Source organism: Mastomys coucha, unplaced genomic scaffold (assembly GCF_008632895.1).
Source record: "Mastomys coucha isolate ucsf_1 unplaced genomic scaffold, UCSF_Mcou_1 pScaffold21, whole genome shotgun sequence".
Taxonomy (NCBI): Eukaryota; Metazoa; Chordata; class Mammalia; order Rodentia; family Muridae; genus Mastomys; species Mastomys coucha.
Window position 1 is genome coordinate 115,958,915 of NW_022196904.1, and position 19,410 is coordinate 115,978,324.

Here is a 19,410-nt window from a genome sequence, read left to right on the forward strand (position 1 = left end):
TGAACACAGATACAGTGTATTTACATATAATAAATAAATTAATTAATCTTAAAAAAAAAGAAGATATACAAAAGGCTAATAGAACATCATTGGTCGCTTGGGAATGCAAATCAAGAGCACAGTTAGGGGGCTGGCAGAGGTGGGCACTCTAAATATGAGGGCTTGAGAAGCAGAGACAGGTAGTTCTCCTGAGTATGAGACTACAAGCAAATGAAAAGTGGTTCAGGCTGGGGAGATGGCATAGAGGGTAAGCACTTGTGAAAGCACACAGGTCTATCTATGCTCAATCCCTGAAACCCATACAAGGTTTCGAGAGGCAGCACTGGCCCACGAGAGGCAGAAACACAAATCCTTGGAAGCTCAGGGTCCAGCTACCTAGCATCTGCCACAGCAAACAAAGACACTCTGAAGACTCGGGCTGACAGCCAAGGTTGCTCTGTGACTTCCACAAGTATGCCCTGATGTGGCGCGCGCGCGCGCGCGCGCGCGCGCGCGCACACACACACACACACACACACACACACACACACACACACACACACGTGCTATTTGTATGCATGTGCTATTTGTATGGTTTTTGTTATTTGGGAGTTTGTTGTTTGATTTTTAGTCAGGCAAGACTGAAATTCACTAAAGTAGTTTTTTTTTTTTTGGTTTGGTTTTTCAAGACATGGTTTCTCTGTATAGCTCTGGCTGTCCTGGAACTTGCTCTATAGACCAGGCTAGGCTCGAACTCAGAAATCTACCTGCCTCTGCCTCCCAAGTGCTGGGATTAAAGGCATGTGCCACCACCGCCTGGCTGAGTGATCTATCTTCATGTGCACCTATATGCCAGAAGAGAGCATCAAATTACATTTATAGATGGTAGTGAGCCACTATGTGGTTGCTGGGAATTGAACTCAGATTCTCTGGAAGAGCAGCTACTGCTCTTAATCTCTGAGCCATCTCTCCAGCCCAAAGTAATGATTCTTTTCTTTTCTTTTTTTTCTTTTAAGATTTTGTTTATTTATTTATTTTATGTATGTGAGTACACTGTTGTTGATTTCAGACACACTGGAAGAGGGCATTGGATCTCATTATACATGGTTGTGAGCCACAGTATGATTGCTGGGAATTAAACTCATGACCTCTGGAAAAGCAGTCAGTGCTGAGCCATCTCTCCAGTTCCCAATGATTCTTTTTTTTTAGATTTATTTTTATTTATTTTATGTGTATGAGTACACTGTAGCTGTACAGATGGCCATGAGCCATCATGTGTGGCTGCTGTTGATCTTAGGACCTCTGCCGGCCCCACTCACTCTGCGCCCCCTCCCCAGCTTGCTCTGGTGTAATTCACTATAGCTGTCTTCAGATGTACCAGAAGAGGGTGTCTGATCTCATTACGGGTGGTTGTGAGCCACCATGTGGTTGCTGGGATCCGAACTCAGGATCTTCCGGAAGAGCAGTCAATGCTCTTACCCGCTGAGCCATCTTGCCAGCCCCGCCAATGATTCTTAAACAATTAAAAATTGAGGCATAGGGGCACAGCACAGCAGTTGTCTTAATGGCCCAGGTGCATGCTGTGTGTTCTTGTCTTGGAAACAACTCTCATCTGAATAATGACTGCACAATGGCACAATGGTAGTTCCAGATTAAAGTTTGACTTGCAAAGAAAGTTTGAAGAAACTATTAGAAAATGAATTAGAGCCAACATTGGGACTCCAGGAAAGGTAAAAGTTATTGAAGTTATGAAATAAGTTTTATACAACATTTAAGAGTGGTTCCTGGATAAGCAGGTATAGAATATATAAAATCTTATACTAGTAAAACTAAGTCAAAACACTGGCACTCTTAGGAGTTTTATTGTGTGCAATGTACAGAAGCAGATAGCTAGAACTACTGAGTTAAGGGTTAACTTGGTTCTTTCTGCCCACTGCCTGGCAGCTTTGCTCATGTCATTTATCACTAGAGCTTCACAGGAAAATGCAAGTAGCTGACCTCGGAGCTCTGAGCTCTGAAGTATAATAAGTCAAAAGTCAAAGTTTAAATAACGATAAGTTTGCAACTATTATTATTTTGGCTACAGGCCTGGGAGTAGGGAAAACTTGAAACTTTGGAGAACAATTGTAACTCTTAAGTCTTTGTGGGCTATGGTTATTCTTTTGAATTTGATTTGGCAATGATTATACAATGTCTTTTTATCTAACTGCTTTTGGAGTATCAATAAAAGACTAGGGCAAGAAAAAAGCGAGAAAGCATGAGAAGAGTGAGTGAAGAGAGAATGTGAGGTGTGTATGGAGAGTGTGTGTGAGTGAAAGGAGCGTGCATGTGGTGTGTGTGAGATGCGTGTGTAGGAGTATGAGAGCTCAAGAAAAGAGAAGCGCTTAGGAGAAAGCATAGTCTGTGTCTGTTTATTATGCACCTTCCAGATAGTCCTGCTTCCAATTGAGAACTCCCATCCTGTGTCTGAGGCTGGATCTCAACATCTTCCCTATTGAATCCAGGCTGCCCTCCCCTCCACACTCTTGCTTCCTTTCTCTTCCTCATCTCCTCTCCTTCCCTCTCTATGGTGACTCTCCTAGCCTCCTTCCCTGGGGTCAGTGAACTCGCCTGAGAGCAGCTTCCTAATAAACATGCATAAATATAATCTAATCTAGTTTGCATTAGCTCATTTCAGTTGTGGAGAAATAACATCAACCAACACACTTGGCTGATACATTCCAGATATTTGGCTATTTTGATGAAAAAAAAAAAAACAACATCACAATCAAAGCCTGTGTTGATAAGGATAGAAACAAGTATTAACATGGATGGGGGCCAAGTCTACTACTCATAATGGTGCTGGCAAGGGTGGGGCAATCCACTCATCATGCTTTCTCAAGGGCAGGTTGAGAATCACTGAGGCTAGTTTAATCTTTGACTCAGCAATTCTACCTTTAGGACTTATGTTTCCCTTTCCATCTGGGGATGGAAGCGAAGGCCTGTACATACAGACAAGGGTTCTACCCTGAGAGGCATCCTCCACAGTTAGAGGTTACTTTGGCAAGCCCACTCATGTGTTCTGAGAAGTATGACAAAGATGCTTACTGCAGCCCTGTTTATAACAGATGTGAAACGACCTACTTGGTCTGTCGGTGGAGCCTTCAGCAAACCGTGGTCTGTCTACAATAGAGCAACATGCAGCTACTAAATAGGATGAGACACATCTGCATACTCAAGTGAGAAATAAGCCTGAGACATAGCAAGTGGAATCAACACAGCATAAAGAAACATACAGTATGCCACATGTGTGTTGAATAAAAAGATTAAATGAAGTGTACATGTGTGTGTGTACTATATATATATATATATATATATATATATATATATATATATATAGTGTCTACATATATAGTACCATATATGTACAATGTTTGAGAAAAAGAAAAATTCTGGTCAGTGGTTGCTTGTGGAGAGAATAAGGATTAGAATTAGGGGTAAACCTTAGTAGATATTGGATATTCTTTTTTTTTTTAAAGATTTTATTTATGTATTTTATGTACATGAGTACATAAAATGTAGTTGGACAGATGGTTGTGAGCCACCATGTGGTTGCTGGAATTTGAACTCAGGACCTTCAGAAGAACAGTCAGTGCTCTTAACCGATGAGCTATCTCACCAGCCCAACATTGGATATTCTTATCTTAAATCTTTTCAATAAATACTAAATAATCTTAAGCAATAAAAGAAGCCAGGCCAAAAAGAAAAAAGAAGGGGGTTGGTGAGATGGCTCAGTGGGGAAGAGCACCGACTGCTCTTCAGAAGGTCATGAGTTCAAATCCCAGCAACCACATGGTGGCTCACAACCACCCGTAATGAGATCTGATGCCCTCTTCTGGTGTGTCTGAAGACAGCTACAGTGTACTTAACATATAATAAATAAATAAATCTTTAAAAAAAAAATTAAAAAAAAAAAAAAGAAGCCAGCCATTGTTGGTACACACCTTTAATCCCAACAGGGAATTTAATCCAGCAGTCTGAGGCCAGCCTGGTCTACACAGTGAATTCTAGATCAACCAGGGCTACATACTGAGATTGTTCGTGGCTCAAAACAGACAAACAAAAATAACACCTAAGTAATAAAAGAAGTGTCGGGCTGGGGTTATATCTTGGGTGTAGGCTGCAGTGTAGGCTGCATCCTTTCCGATGGCATCCTGCTATGTGAACCCTGTTCCTGCAGAACTCTGCTTACTTCCCTGGGAGAAAGCATTTGTCCAAGGAGTGTATGTAGTGTAGGGCCCTCAAGGGCTTTAAGCAAACAGCCTGCTTTGAGATGCTGGAGATAGCCTGAGCATATCTGGTGACCCTCATGAGGGATACTCTGTAGGTTTTTTATTGTTTTTCTCTCCCTGCTTCCAAACCCTGAGCTATCTTGGAATAAAAGCTTCAGAGAAGCCCTGTAAAAGACTCTTCGCAGTCTCACCTAGAGTCTCCTGGTTCTGGTGAATCTCAAACCTGACTCAATTCCTCAGCAACTGGCAGGTCTTCGTAGCTAAGGCATACATTTAACATGTGGTGGTGGGGGGGGGGACCTTGAGTTCAATCCCAGCACCACACAGACACGAAATGAGGTAGCAGGAGTACTTAAAACTGTCCTTGGGACAAAGAGCTTTAGCCCTCTTTCTGATACAACTGCTTAACATAAAACTGTCAAACCTTTTGTAGCCTCTGTGTTTCTTGTTTCTCTGTCTTTTATCTATATGGCATGGGGCCCGGGCTCTATGTTTCTGTTTGCTTGTTTTTCTAGGCATTTTTGTTTCAAAATGGTTAGCTTGACCAAGGTGGGAAGCCGGGTGAATGGCAGGGGAGAAAAAGAAAGGACTGGACTGGAGCTCTGGAGTGTGACCTTGGTCTTCTTCATGACATGTGGCCCTGGCCCAGTGGACTATGTTCAGAGGAACTTGATTAGAAGTGCTGTTAAGAGCCACATGGATGGCTGAAGACATAGCTCTGTACGAAAGTGCTTGTCCAGCAGAGACAGGACCCTGAATCTAATCCCTAGTCCTTCGATATACAGGCATGTAATTTCCTGGGAGTGGGCACAGACAGGCCTGCAACCCCAGCACCTGAAAGGTGGAAACAAAGGCTCAACCTCATCCTCAGCTATGTACCCTGCTGGAGACCAGTCTGGCCTATGTGGCATGTTCTTTCAAACAAGTAAACAAAGATTCACATAGTACATCAGGGACAGCCAAAGATCCGTGAGTGTGACTCCAGTCCAAATGGTGCTTCTAGGTTGTCGCTTTCCTCTATAGCCCAGCCCAGCCTTGCCCACGACTGTAGGCTGGCTTGAGTCAGGATTAGCCCCAGTCCTAAGGAAACTGCATTGTTAGACTGGGCCCACAGAGCAGGAGAAAGGGAACAGGTAGAGTTCTGGTAGACCTAAGGTTTTCCAGGCTCACCTAAGTGCTCAGAGAAAGGCGAAGCTCCAAGGAGATGTTGGAGAATAGAATGAGGGGCCTATTGTCAGGGACTCAGAAAAGTGATTTAGTGAGCAAGAAAACCATCACTCAACTTCCCAACCACACAGGACTAGGCAGCCACTACGGAACTGGGGATGCTCTCAGCAGAAGACCACTTGCCTAGTGAGGCAAGGCCCTGGGTGCCATCTTCAGCATCAAACAAGACAGAGAAGCATTGGTGCCCCTGCTCCTGGTTCCAGGGCCGGATGACCCTGTAACAGTTCCTGACTGATCTACACACACTCACAGATCAGCAGAGCTCTTAAAGACTGTGACTTGGTATACAAGGTCCCTCTTACTCTCTCCTCTGGAAAAGCAAGCTTGAAGGAGTCTCCCAACACCCTGGCCCCACTCCCCGCCCCCACAAAGCCCTTACCTGTGATAGTTTCACTTTCTCCTCCTCCAGAGGCAGCTTGGAGCCAGGAAGCAGGCAGCAAGATGCTGCCAAGCCTGGAGAGGCCCCCAGATTCTTCTGTGGTTAGCCCAGCTGTATTAAAATGAACTTTGTTCCCTGAGGATTTGTTCATGGAGATGTTATTGTGTACTTGGCTTCAGTTCCCATGGCTACAGGCTCACAGAGAGAAGGGGATGGGTACACACCAGCGGTTTCTGTAAAATAGGAATTTGACCTCATTTATAGTCAAATATGCAGCAGAAACTCTTGCAAATGACCTAACTTAAATAGAGCTCAAAGAGTTCTGAATGACAATCAGAAAGCACATTAAATAAAATATACATGTTGAAGTACGGATTCTATCCCTGGTTCAACTCAGATACATTATAGCTTTGAATTGGTCATCAAGAAATTAACCTCTACATATGGATGGTAGACCATTCAACTGAAAGTGTGTGGATTGGTAATCCACAGGCCAGATCTAATTCATTTTGGTCACAGTGATTAAAATTTTGTTTTGGGAGCCAGGTATGGTGGTACATATCTTTTTTTTTTTAAGGATTTATTTATTATATGTAAGTACACTGTAGCTGTCTTTAAACACCCCAGAAGAGAGCATCAGATCTCATTACAGATGGTTGTGAGCCACCATGTGGTTGCTGGGATTTGAACTCAGGACCTTTGAAAGAGCAGTCAGTGCTCTTAACCACTGAGCCTTCTCATCAATCCCGACAGATTTTTTTAGAAAAAAAAATTTAATTAAAAAAAAAAAAAGGCCGGGCAGTGGTGGCTCACGCCTTTAATCCCAGCACTTGGGAGGCAGAGGCAGGAGGATTTCTGAGTTCAAGGCCAGCCTGGTCTACAGAGTGAGTTCCAGGACAGCCAGGGATACACAGAGAAACCCTGTCTTGAAAAACCAAAAAATAAAAAAAACCCAAAAACCTGTGTATTTGGACCAGTGAGATGCATCAGTAGAGTAAGGCCTTGGCTTCCAAGGCTGATGGCTCCATCCTTGTAACTACTGTGGTGATAGGAGAGAACTGACAAACACATACGTGCATATATACACACATGCACAGATGAGGGGATTAGAAGTTCAAGATCATCCTCAGCTACATAATGAGTTTGAAGCCCGCTTGAGTATATGAGACTGTCTCATTAAACAACTAAACAAACAAAATTCAGTATCATTCACTAAAAACCCAAAGCTGTCTTTCAGAGGGCCACCTGGAATACACCAAACATCGAACAAGGGAAGTAGTGTTCTGGCTGCTCAGGAAGGACAACAGCTTCTAGGGAAGTGTGAGGCAGCAGCTGGAGGCACAGAAGCGACTCATCATAGGACTTACATGTGTTGGGTCTCTAAGATTTGGACAGCGGTTTTGCTCTGCTTAGATCACTGTCAGGAAGCAGGAATAACTCTGGCTGAACACCTTCTATCTGAAAGAAGAGCAACAGGCCACAGCAGGGCTCAGGGGCTCCTCTAGGTCAGGTAGATGGAGCCTGGACTTTTATCACACAGCCTGCCTCTTCTCCGGGATTTTGCTAATCAGGAGACTGTGGAGCAAACATTTGTAGTTGGACTAAGAGAAATGTCCCCTCCTTTTGTTGTAGAGTGCTCTGTGGTGTGACAAAGGCTGTTCTGTAGCACTTGGCACTGGTCAGAGAACATCAAACAATGGCATCATGCACGGTCTCAAGAAACAAAAATAGTTAGGAGTCCTAAAACTGAAGCCAGTTTTGTCTGCTTCTTTGTCTTTTGTTTTATTTCTCTAGACAGGCTTTCCCTGTGTAGCCTTGGCTATCCTGGACCTCACTCTGTAGACCAGGCTAGCTTCAGACCCAGAGACCTGTCTGCCTCTGCCTCCTGAGTGCTGGGATTAAAACTGTTTGCCACCTCATCAGGCTCAGTTTGGTTCTTTTTGTGCCAGAGCTAGGAGGTGAAGCAAACTTCCTCGTATGGGCTTCCTTCTGTGAGGTGAGCACTGACCCACAGCTGCAGCTTTCCCCATCAAGTCCCACATTTGTCTTTTTAAAAGCTCCAAGTGAGTTTCTTTTCTTTTTTTTAAAGATTTATTATTTTTGCATATGGATGTCTGTGTTTGGATGCCCTTGGAGGTCAGAGGAGGGTTTTGAACCTCTGGAGCTGGACTTACAAATGGTTGTGAGCCACACAAGTTGGGTCCCAGGCACTGAACTAGAGTTGGCTCCAGCCGTGGCTTTTTCTGTCAGCGCAGTTACAGAGAACTTCTTATCCGCCAGAGTGTAAATTTATCTGAAATTGGTGTTTTGTAAAACTGAGCTGAATGAGACACCACCACCGCCTCACTATGGGTGCCAGGCCAGTTCTTGACAACAGCAAGGATTCAGGGAGGAGAGTGCAAGTTCCAGTCAGGAGCTACTTTTTCATTGCTCCACTTGATGGGGAAAGTGGGCTTGGCAACCCCTTTTGGCAAACACGAGTCTCTTCATTACTAGATACATTTCTCTCTAATATCTTCTAACAGATGCACTTTGCTTCTCCACACCACTGCCACACTAGTGAACATACTGAACACTAGATTTGTACCCCTGACTAAGCAGTAAAAGAACCAACCAGACCCAGATAGAGGAGGTTTGCCCAGATCTTCCAGATAGCCGGTGACAGAGATGACTCGATTCTGACACAGGGTTTCTCTATGTAGACTAGGGCTGGCCTTGAACTCAGAGAGCCACCTGCTTCTGTCTCCGAAGTGCTGGGATTAAAGGTGTGAGCCAACACTGTCTAGTTTGACTTCGTTTTTCCATCCAACCAAAACCGCTTCCAGACATTAGGGCAGGCTGTTAAAATACTCTACCTTCTTTCTTTTCTTTTGGGGTTCCCTGAAAGGTCTCCTGACAGCTGGTATTCAAAGATCTTCACTAGCTTGTCCAGTCTTATTCTTGTAATCGACACGTTCCTGCCTAATGGTTCTCCATTTGCTTTGAGATAGGTAAGACTGTATAGGCCAGGATCCCCTGGAACTCATAATCTTCCTGCCTCCGCCTCCAGGGCTAAAATTAGTTAGATGTAATTCAGGTCTCTACCCTTCTCCCTTCAGGGAACTCTTTGCATCCTACCTCCACACAGGCGCTACTTTTCATCATCTCCTCCCTTAGGCCTTCTAACCTGTGAGTCCTCTGGAAACCCCTACGGCCTCACTGAGGAACTTTCTTTGTTGTTGTTGTTGACTGTTCTTCGTACAGCGCGTCAAGTGCACTGGGCTGGGCTAGGAAAACCATGTTCAACCTTCAGCCTTTGCGTCTGTTTCCTTTCACGCGAATGAAGCGCTGTTGAAACCGTCACGGGCTGCGGTCCTCTCCGTCCACTTGAACAAGGGGCAAAGGGACCTTGGTCGCCTTCTCCATCTCGGTTCCCGACTCTCCCCAGACCACCACACCCCGAACCCGCAAGCTGGACAGCAACGGCGCCACCGACTGCGCACGCCCCAGTTCTTGGCTCCACCCCGAGACTCGGCCCCCGGCCTGGCCGCGCCTGCGCAGCTCCGCGCGCCGGCTTCCGGGTGGAGAGTGCGCGCGATGGGGCGGCTGGTGGACGTCGCGGAGTAGCGGTGGCGAGTGGGCGTGTGCGCCGAGCGGTCGGGCGCCGGCGCTGGAGTCGCGGAGTCTCAGGGAACCGGTCTGGGGCGCGGAGAGAACCTTCGACTGCCACCCGCGTCCGCTCACTGGCATGTCTGCCGAGGCCTCTGGCCCGGCGGCGGCTGCGGCCGAATGCCTGGGGTCCCCTAGCCCCTCGGGTGTGGAGCCTGGCTCCCCCTCGTACAGTCTGAAGCCCCTGACCCCGAACAGCAAGTATGTGAAGCTGAACGTGGGCGGCTCGCTGCATTACACCACGCTACGCACCCTCACGGGGCAGGACACCATGCTCAAGGCCATGTTCAGCGGCCGCGTGGAAGTGCTCACAGACGCCGGAGGTATGCGTGCCGCCGGTACACGTGCTGCCCCTCCAGCCCCCAGTTCATTCCCGGCTCCCTAGTCCCATTTTATCTTTTCCTAATTCAAATCTCTCTCTTTCCCCAATCCTTTACTAACAGCAGTAACATCTGCCAAGCGCTCCATTGCCCATTGCTCTTCCCTTAGTTCAAAAAGCCAAGGAACCAGTCCTACTGCAAGCAGTACCCCTCAAATAACCTTTCCCACTTCTTTCCCACTGCCTATTCTTTTGTTTGCCTCTCCGCGGGAGAGCCGCCCCAGGTAGCCTGGAGAACTGAAAGATTTGGCCGCCTGTAACACAAGTGCCTGCACGCTCTAGGAATCATCCATGAATGCATATATGTGTAGAAAGAGAAGGCTGCTCTGGGTTTGTGAATGGCGCAGCTATTCTTGACAGGTGAACCTTAACCTCGGAGTGTTGCCTTAAAATTTGGGACCCACTTATTGTAAAATAGCTTTAAAGGGAAGGGTTTAACAAAGATGAAAGCAGACCCTTAGGAAGTGAAGTTCAACTTTCAGATACTGAAGATGAAAATTCATTTATTTGATAGGTATTTCGAAGCATCAATTAGTGCTAGAGAAAGTTTGGTAAAAAGATCTGATGAATCTTAGGGAGTTAGCCCCACGCCCTGCGGGGGTTTGGGAAAGGCATTGAGTAGGAATGACCACTAAGCAAGGAAATCTCATGAAATATGAGTAAGTTCTTTGAATTCCAAGTGATGTTCCTACTTGTGAACTGGAAGGTTGAAGTGGGCATCTTCATTAAATTAGATGGTTAAAATTAATACAAGGGGTTAAATTTATTGATAAGGTAGTTTGGTAAGACTCTCCCCATGGTAAGCTGGGCTTGGTATAGCACCTGCCTATAATGCTGACACTCAGTTTGGGCTACATAATGAGATCCTGACTTAAAACTTAAAAGGAACTTTCCCATGGTGAGAGCCTTCTGACTGTCCAGCAGAACTGGGAGGGAGCTGTTCTGTGGTAGGTGTGTGTAAGATACAATGGAGAACTTGGAAACAGTTTTTGAATATGGCAGAGGTCTGAAACAGGTAAGTATTAGGTTTTCTTGTTGTTGTTGTTGCCTCCCTGACCTCACAGGTTTTCTCCATGTAACCTTGGCTGTCCTGGAATTTACTCTGTAGACCAGGCTGGCCTTGAACTCAAGGTAACCATCTGCCTCTGCCTCCCAAATACTAAGATTAAAGGGGTGGGCCACCAGGCATATATAGGTCTTCGTATGGCTTTGGAATCAGTTTTCTAAAAATGTATCAGCCCCAGTGCCCCAGCAAGCCACCCTTCCTTTTGCCTTTTCCCACCCCACCAGGCTGGGTGCTGATTGACCGGAGTGGCCGCCACTTCAGCACAATTCTCAACTACCTACGGGATGGGTCGGTGCCATTGCCTGAGAGTACCCGAGAACTCGGGGAACTGCTAGGTGAAGCCCGATACTACCTGGTCCAGGGCCTGATTGAAGACTGTCAGCTGGCACTGCAGGTGAGAGCCCCTCCCCCACCTTCTGGGTCCCTGTACTCCTATCCAATAGATAGTTATTGCAACAGAAGAGAAATATATGGCCAAGAGAGCCTGGCTTAGACTGGACATAGCATTTGGGGGCACAGTCCTTGGCAACAACCCTGCTTCTTAAGTCAGGGCCTCAGTACTACCTGTGTCCAGACTGTCACCACTAGAAATGCCTACTCTTGGAGGTAGGTGGGGGGCTGAAGAGACAGCTTAGGAGGTTAAAGCACCGGCTGCTCTTCCAGAGGTTCTGAGTTCAATTCCCAACAACCACATGATAGCTCACAACCATGTATAATGCAATCCGATTTCCTCTTCTGGTGTGTGTGAAGACAGAGCACTTATATAAAATCTCATAAATACCTGGTCTGTGCTTATAGCTGTTCCTGTTCAGCTAGTACTATCACCTAAGTGACATTCTCACACAACCCCAGTCCATTCTCTCCTTTGCTTAAAAGTCTTAAGTAGCTCTCTAGGCCAGTAGGGGGTCTCAAGTTATATAATTTAAGTTTTTGATGTCTTATTACATTGTGTGTGTGTGTGTGTGTGTTTGTGTGTACCTTCCACCATGTACATTCTGGAAATGGAGCACTCACTGGTCATCCAGTTTGGCCACTGAGACATCTTACCAGTCTGCTCTCACTGCCAACTGGAATGTAATGACCTCAATGATCTGGTCCTGCCCTGGGAGGCAGCACACATGTGCAGGCGCACATGCACACGCATGCATGCTTATCTTCCAAACCTCAGGGCTTTTTACTTTTAGGTTTTTTCTAACAGTGAAACTCTTTCCTCAAAGTGTCATAGAGTGGAGCCATACTCCATCAGCAGGGCTGGGGCTTCCCAGCCCCCCCCTCCTTGCTGTTGCATTTCTGTGGGCTCTAGGGATCCCATCAGGATTCCCTTAGGATCCAGGCATGCTCTGTTGTGCCTAGTACCCTTGAACCAGTCAGCTCTTGATTCTAGCTTTCTGTTCTCAGGTTCCAAAAGATAAGTAAGAAAAATAAATACAGTGTAGTAAGTTTTAATCAGCTCTTTTGTTCAGGGCTATTCTAATGACACAGTAGTAGATTGTAAGCTGTGGTATCTTGAATGCCAGTTGTAGGTTAGCTGGAGACTGAACTACTTTTCTCTCAGGAAATGCTTATTGGTTTTAACTGTTTTATTGTGTTTATTCACTTAATGTGGGTGCGTGTCCAGGTGAGAAGGAGCCGTAGCATGAGCCCTTTGTCTGCCCCTAGGCTAGACCTGGGAAGTACAGTCCTGTTAGTTATTTTATCTTACATGTTTGAGACAGGGTCTAGCCATGTAGCCCAGGTTGGCCTTGATCTCAGGCTCTTCCTTCGTCAGCCTCCTGAATGCTGGGATTACAGATGTGCATGTCTAGCTCTGCTCTGTAATTGAAGTTGACCTGTTGTCCTTGCTTAGGCACTGAGTCAGGAGGGATTTTGCTGTTGCCTTGTTTTGTACCCTTTGTTAATATACAAAGATACAAAGAAACATTAGGGATGCTTTAGATGCCATTGAGTTCGGTTTCAGTTCAGCCCCAGTTTATCCAACTCCCAAGTATAGTGCTTCTTTCCCATTCCCCCTCAGCTTTTTCCCATCCCCTCTTACCCCCGGCCCCCCTCCCCCCCACGGCTCCACAGAGGGCATGCCATCTCTGGTCTAGGCAAATCTTTTCTCTTTCAGTTTTGTGTCTCCTCTCTTTACTCCCAATGCCTTGTCCATCTCCCCTGATTCTACCCCTGTCTAATCCTAATGTGTTGGTACATATCCTTGGATTATATCTCTTCCCTTGAAGAAGTAAAACATTTTTGCATATATGCTTTTGGTGTGTAGCTGTGGGTCTTGATGCTATTTTTTTACTCAGCACTTCCTGCAGGATCCAGTCCCACTGTCTGGACTGCAGTGCAGGAGGTTGTGCTGTTTTCTCACTGTATCCTACTCATGCACCCTCCTGAGTCTGGCGCTTGCTTTCTCCTTCCCTCTCCTACAAACAGTGCTACTGTGGGCATCCTGTATATGCACCCTTCTGGTCTTACTTGAATTTCTTAACAATTACAGCTTGAGAATTACTAAGCCAGTAGATGCATGCAAGCCAGATTGCAGTAAATATGGTCAGATCGTTTTCTCAAATGGTTACACTGCTTTGCCCTCCTAACAGGCACTGCACAAGAAACCTCATTTTGGCATTCTCAGGAATCTTGCCACCCTCCATCTTTCTAATTTTACCCTGCGCATAGGTGTTGGGTGATCTCATTTGACTTTCCAGGCTTCTCATTACTAATCAGGTTGAGCATCTTTCTCATACATACTCACTCGACTTTTTTAGAGTCTCTTTTTGCAACTGCTTTATATACTTACCAGGTTTTCTCCTGAGTTTCTAATGTTCTTGTTGCTTAACAGGAGATCCTTGACTATTAGTTTAGTTCCTAGGAGAACTAAATCGTGTTACGTAAGTCATGTATTACACATCCTCTAAGGCGTGTATTGAAAACAATTGGCTTTTCCAGCCAGGTGTGGTGCTGCACACCTTTAATTCCCAGCACTACAAAGGCAGAGGCAGCAGGATTGTAAATTCAAAGCCAGTAAGAGTTACATGGGAGCTGGGTAGTGGCACACACCTTTAATCTCAGCCCTGGGGAGTAAGAGGCAGGCTGATCTCCAAATTTCAGGACAGCCTAGTCTACAGAGTCAGTTCCAGGATAATCAGAGCTACACAGAGAGCCCCTCCCTCCCCACCTCCCTCCCTTCCTTCCTTCATTTCTTAAAGAGTTCCATAGGGAGCTGTCGAGATGGCTCAGCTGGTAAGAGCACGGACTGCTCTTCTGAAGGTCCTGAGTTCGGATCCCAGTAACCACATGGTGGCTCACAACCACCCTTAATGAGATCACCCGTAATGAGATCTGACACCTTCTTCTAGTGCGTCTGAAGACAACTACAGTGTATTATGCCAGAGCGAGTGGGGCCAGAGTGAGTGGGCCTAGAGTGAGTGGGCGGGGCTGTCCTGAGTTCAATTCTCAGCAGCCACATGATGGCTCACGGCCATCTGTACAGCTACAGTGTACTCATACACATAAAAAATAAAAAAATAAATCTTTAAAAAAAAAAAGAGTTACATAGGGAAATCCCATGTCAAAAAACCAAATTCTTCAAATTTTTTTCTGGCTTTTGAGTATCAGGTTTAGATATTGTCAGTATTTTCTCTTAAAATGTCACTTGTCTGTAGAATAGAGATGTGTGTATGTATGTTTAATGTTTTTATTATATTTTATTCATATGTATGTGGGGGTATGTGTATCCTACAGTGAGAATGGTGGAGGTCAGAGAACAATTTGTGGGTGTCACTTCTCTCCTTTCAACATGCGTGTCCCTGTGACCAGACTCAGGTTGTCAGGCTTGATGACATGCATCTTTATGTTCTGTGCCATCTTTGCTAGCCCAAGATCCTTGAATTTTTAAATTGCAAATAGCCATTTGTGTATAGGTGTTATGTGTGGGTATGTGCACATGTGCCATACATGTGCCAGAGGTTAACATAAGTGTCTTCTAGTCATATTCCACATTGCTTTCTCATTTGTTTGTTTATTTTGAGACAGGGTTTTACTTTATTGTTCTACTTGCCCGGAACTTGCTGTGTAGCCAGACTGGCCTCAAATCCACAGAGATCCGCTTCTGCCTTCAAAGTGCTAGGATTAAAGAGTATGTTCAGCTTCCATCTTACTTTTTGAGACAGGCTCTCACTGAGATGGGAATTCACTGGCTTGGGTAGGTTTTCTGGCCAGTGAGCTCAAGGGACCTATCTGTCTCCACTTGCTCAGTGATGGGATTATGATGTACATCATGGGCTTTTCACATGGATGCTAGGAATCTGAATTCGGGTCGTCACGATTGGATGATAAGTACTTTATTGACTGAACCATCTCTCCAGCCCCACCACCTATCATTTTTAGAGCAGTATTATCAGCTATAGAAATTTAGGAAATGAATCACCCAAAAAATAAAGCATCAATTTTTTTTTTCAGGTTTGTATGTGTGTACGTTTATGTCTACTCACTACAATCTGGCCATGTTGTATGTACTATTTTGTATACTTTTTTTTGACATTGTTAATAATTTATATCTTTCTGTGTCAATAAAATTTTACTCTAACATCCAGGGCATATGCTCCAGTTTCTCTAGTTCTGCCTGAAATGTGTTTAGCAGTTCACTTATAGTTGACTTTCACATTGTGTCTGGCTATGTTCAAGTGTCTTCCAATCTGAAACAGCCTGGTTTTTTGTTTGTTGTTTTTCTTGTAAAGCTTAGTTGTTAGAAGACATTCCCTATAACAGTAGACTGCTTAGCAAACTTGCCTGATTGCTCAGCTCTGATGTCAGTTGGTTTAAATCCTGATATATCCCAGACTTGCTGTAAATTAGGCCATAAATGTAAAGGTTTGACTGGTTAGACTACATTTTAGAAGATGTGGCATATTTCATACTGTATTACATCAAGAGACCCCTGATGTAGCTAATATGACTAACAATGCATATTTGATCCCTGAATTCAGATGATAGATTGAGTCTTCCCTCCACTGTATTTAGATTTCCTTGTTGCTAACTATAAATTTATCCGTGTGCTATTAATTTGGGCATTGTGCAAGTAGCAGTTGCCTGTCAACAACATACCAATTGATAGTTCTTGCCTGAGTCAGTAATTTCAGTAGGGTTACAGGATAATTATAGGCTTAGCATTACTTCAGTGTTCCATGGGGTCATTTGTAAAGTCGTGCTTTGCACTGTCAACTGAGTGAGTCTTGTTGTCAAATAGCCCTTTCCCCTAGCACTGTTGATGGGGAAGGAGAACTACTTAGTTTTTTTCCTATTCTGTTTTTAGCATTATAATTTTACATGCAGATCTTTTCAAATAAGGACTTTTAAAAAATTATGTCTTGAGAAACCCCGTCTCGAAAAACCTAAAAAAAAAAAAAAATTGTCTATTTTGCTTGCATTGTGTATATGTAGACTACATGCATGCCCAGTACATCAAATCCCCTGTAACTGGAGTTAAGAATAGTTGTAAGCTCCCATCTTGGTGCTGCAAACCAAACCTAGATCCTCTGCAAGTGCTCTTAATCCTTGAGCCATCTCTCCAGCTGCCATATATGGACATTTTAATCTCAATGAAACTCACTTTTGTAAATGTAAACTATGATAGGATTTAACTCTTCTTTTGTTCCTCATAGAGTAAGTTAGTTTTCCATCTGTTAAGCAGTTTTTGATACCTAGTATCCAAAATGGCCACTAGTCTTTTTGCCTCCCTTAGGATTAGGCTCTTATTTAGTCCCCTCCCACACTGAATAGGACTAACATATCCCAATCATATTGTAGAGATACATTGTGTAACTGGGAAGACAGTCTTAAGTAGTTGCCCGCTGACTTTGAACTCCTGATTCTTCTACTTCTACCTTCCCACTGCCAAGATCTCAGGTATGCATCACTACCCTCAGCTCTAATGTGTGACTTTTGAAATTAGGTCATAAAAAAAGAATAGCTTCCACCTTGTGGATCCTTCACTCTGGTAAGCAGGCCATTGTATGAAGAACCCCAATAGCTCTTGGGAAGTTTCCCTGGTGAGGAACTGGAGCCTTCTGTCAACTGACTTCCAACTGTATGGGCCAGCTTTATCAAAAGCAGATCCTGTAGGCCTGGTCAAGTATTCAGATGATGCAGATGCACTTCTGGACAGCGTCTTACCTTGATTGTAGTTTTGAGATAAGGTCCCCTTATGTACTCCGAGTTCAAGGCTCTTTCTCCTTTCACTTCTGAGAGACTGGGGTGACATCGTGTGCTATTGTGATCAACTGTGGCCATCATCTAGACTAGTTCCTGAGAGACTGTGGGCTGATCTGAAGGTCTGACCCTCAGAAACTTAAGAAGGCGATAACAAATGACTCTTGTTGTGTAGGCTGCTATGTCTATAGTAATTTGTCATCAAGAGGTAACACATTGTGCAATGACTTCCAGACACAACAGAACACATACAACAGAACTCACAGAGACTATGACAAGTACAGGCCCAAACCAGACAAAAGCCAGGCACTATGAAAGGGAAATGGATACAGAGACCCACCCTAACAACCTATTTGCAGTGGATGGATACGTTCTGGGAAAGGGAAAAATCTGTGTTCTCCAATGCAGTACCACTGGGTATAGCAACCATTTCAAGGTGTCCAGGAGTAGATGGCCAACACAAAACATACTCCACACCTTTTAGTTTGGTATTTTCTGTCTTACTGGTTTTCTTTTTCTTCTTTATCTTTTTTTTTTTTTTTTTTTTTTTTTTTTTTTTTTTTTTTTTTGGTTTTTTTCAAGACAGGGTTTGACTGTGTAGCCCTGGGTGTCCTGGAACTCACTCTGTAGACCAGGCTGGCCTGAAACTCAGAAATCCACCTGCCTCTGCCTCCCTAGTGCTGGGATTAAAGGCATGCGCTACCACCGCCCGGCCTTCCTTATCTTTTTGTTTGTTTGTATTCAGACTGGGTCTCATTGTATTTCCCTCTGTAGACCTCAAAGTTACAGAGATCTACTTGTCTCTGTTTCCCAGACATGCTTGGATTAAACACATGCATAATCACCACCCAGCTTGGTTTTCTTTTCTTTTTCTTTTTTTTTCTTTTCTTTCTTTTTTAACTTATTTACCTTTAGCCGGGCAGTGGTAAGAATATGATCAAAAAAAGATTTAATGAACAGGGCGGTGGTGGTACACGCCTTTACTATCAGCACTTGGGAGGCAGAGGCAGGTGCATTTCTGTGAGTTTGAGGCCAGACTGATCGATCTACAGATTGAGTTTCAGGATAGCCAGAACTACACAGAAAGACTATCTCAAATAAAATAAAATGAAATAAAATAAAAACAACAACAAAACAAGAGATTTAATAAATTAAAAAGAAAAATAACATTGTGGTTCTAGTGTGTGGGCTTTTCTGTGCAAAACCACAAAATGCCCTGTCTTTAATCCTTTTAGCACTCGGGAGGTAGAGCAGGCAGATCTCTATGAGCTCCATGCCAGTCTGGTTGGTATACAGAGGGAGTTGCAGGACAGTCAGAGCCACACGGTTTCTCATTGCTTGTACTGGTAGAGGAGAGGATAAGCTAAAGAAGCAAACAGTGGAACAACAAAGCCGGGAACTATTTGTACATCCCAAGCTTTCCAGATAATACATACAATTAACAAATGGCTTCCATGCAAAGATTAAATACAGAACATTCCCAGGAAAATGTAAAGATAATTCAAGAATGTATTGTAAAGTCCTTTGTTCAGACCCCAGACTTCCCCAAAGATACCCTGAGAATCATTCAGTTACATACTAGCCCTTTTGTTTTTTTAGGCAGGTCCTTCCTTTGTAAGCATAAACCTCATCCTTCTATGAAGTTAATTACATTAACCCAAATCACAGCTCTTCTAAGAGGCTAAGATTGCACTGTTCTGTGGCACACCCTTAATCCCAGCACTCAGGCAGGGGTCTCACACTGAGACCCAGTCAAGTTTAAGAGCTAGAGAGATGGCTCAGTGGTTACGAGCATTGTCTGCTCTGTCTGCTCTTCTAGAGGTCCTGAGTTCAAATCCGACCAACCACATGGTGGCTCACAACCATCTGTAATGGGATCTGATGCCCTCTTCTGGTGTATGAAGATAGCTACAGTGTACCCATATACCATAAATAAATCTTTTTTTTTTCTTCCCTGAGACAGGGTTTCTCTGTATAGCCCTGGGTGTCCTGGAACTCACTCTGTAGACCAGGTTGGCCTTGAACTAAGAAATCCACCTGCCTCTGCCTCCCAAGTGCTGGGATTAAAGGCATGCACCACTTAAAGACGTGCCACTACCACCCAGGCTATAAATAAATCTTTAAAAAAAAAAGGCACCGGGCAGTGGTAGCACACACCTTTAATCCCAGCATTTGGGAGGCAGAGGCAGGGGAATTTCTTGAGTTCGAGGCCAGCCTAGTCTACAGAGTGAGTTCCAGGACAGCCAGGGCTACACAGAGAAACCCT

The 19,410-nt window shown here is 44.5% G+C and overlaps 2 protein-coding genes across 6 annotated transcripts in view; one reads left to right on the forward strand and one right to left on the reverse strand.

Annotated features, from left to right (window-relative positions):
- Positions 1-9,395, reverse strand: part of Tmem219 (transmembrane protein 219) — a 33,687-nt gene extending 24,292 nt beyond the window's left edge. For 2 of the 5 annotated variants that reach the window (XM_031388350.1, XM_031388344.1), the window contains exons 1-2: positions 7,224-9,395; positions 5,857-6,089 (exon numbers count right to left, since the gene is read on the reverse strand). The gene's annotated coding sequence lies outside the window, so the exon portion shown is untranslated. The remainder of the gene's footprint in view (positions 1-5,856; positions 6,090-7,223) is intronic. The other 3 variants (XM_031388347.1, XM_031388349.1, XM_031388345.1) reach the window with 3 other exon arrangements.
- Positions 9,387-19,410, forward strand: part of Kctd13 (potassium channel tetramerization domain containing 13) — an 18,240-nt gene continuing 8,216 nt past the window's right edge. Inside the window, exons 1-2 of the mRNA XM_031388342.1 lie at positions 9,387-9,827; positions 11,174-11,343. Coding sequence (XP_031244202.1) covers positions 9,584-9,827; positions 11,174-11,343 — 414 coding nt within the window. The 5' untranslated portion in view covers positions 9,387-9,583. The remainder of the gene's footprint in view (positions 9,828-11,173; positions 11,344-19,410) is intronic.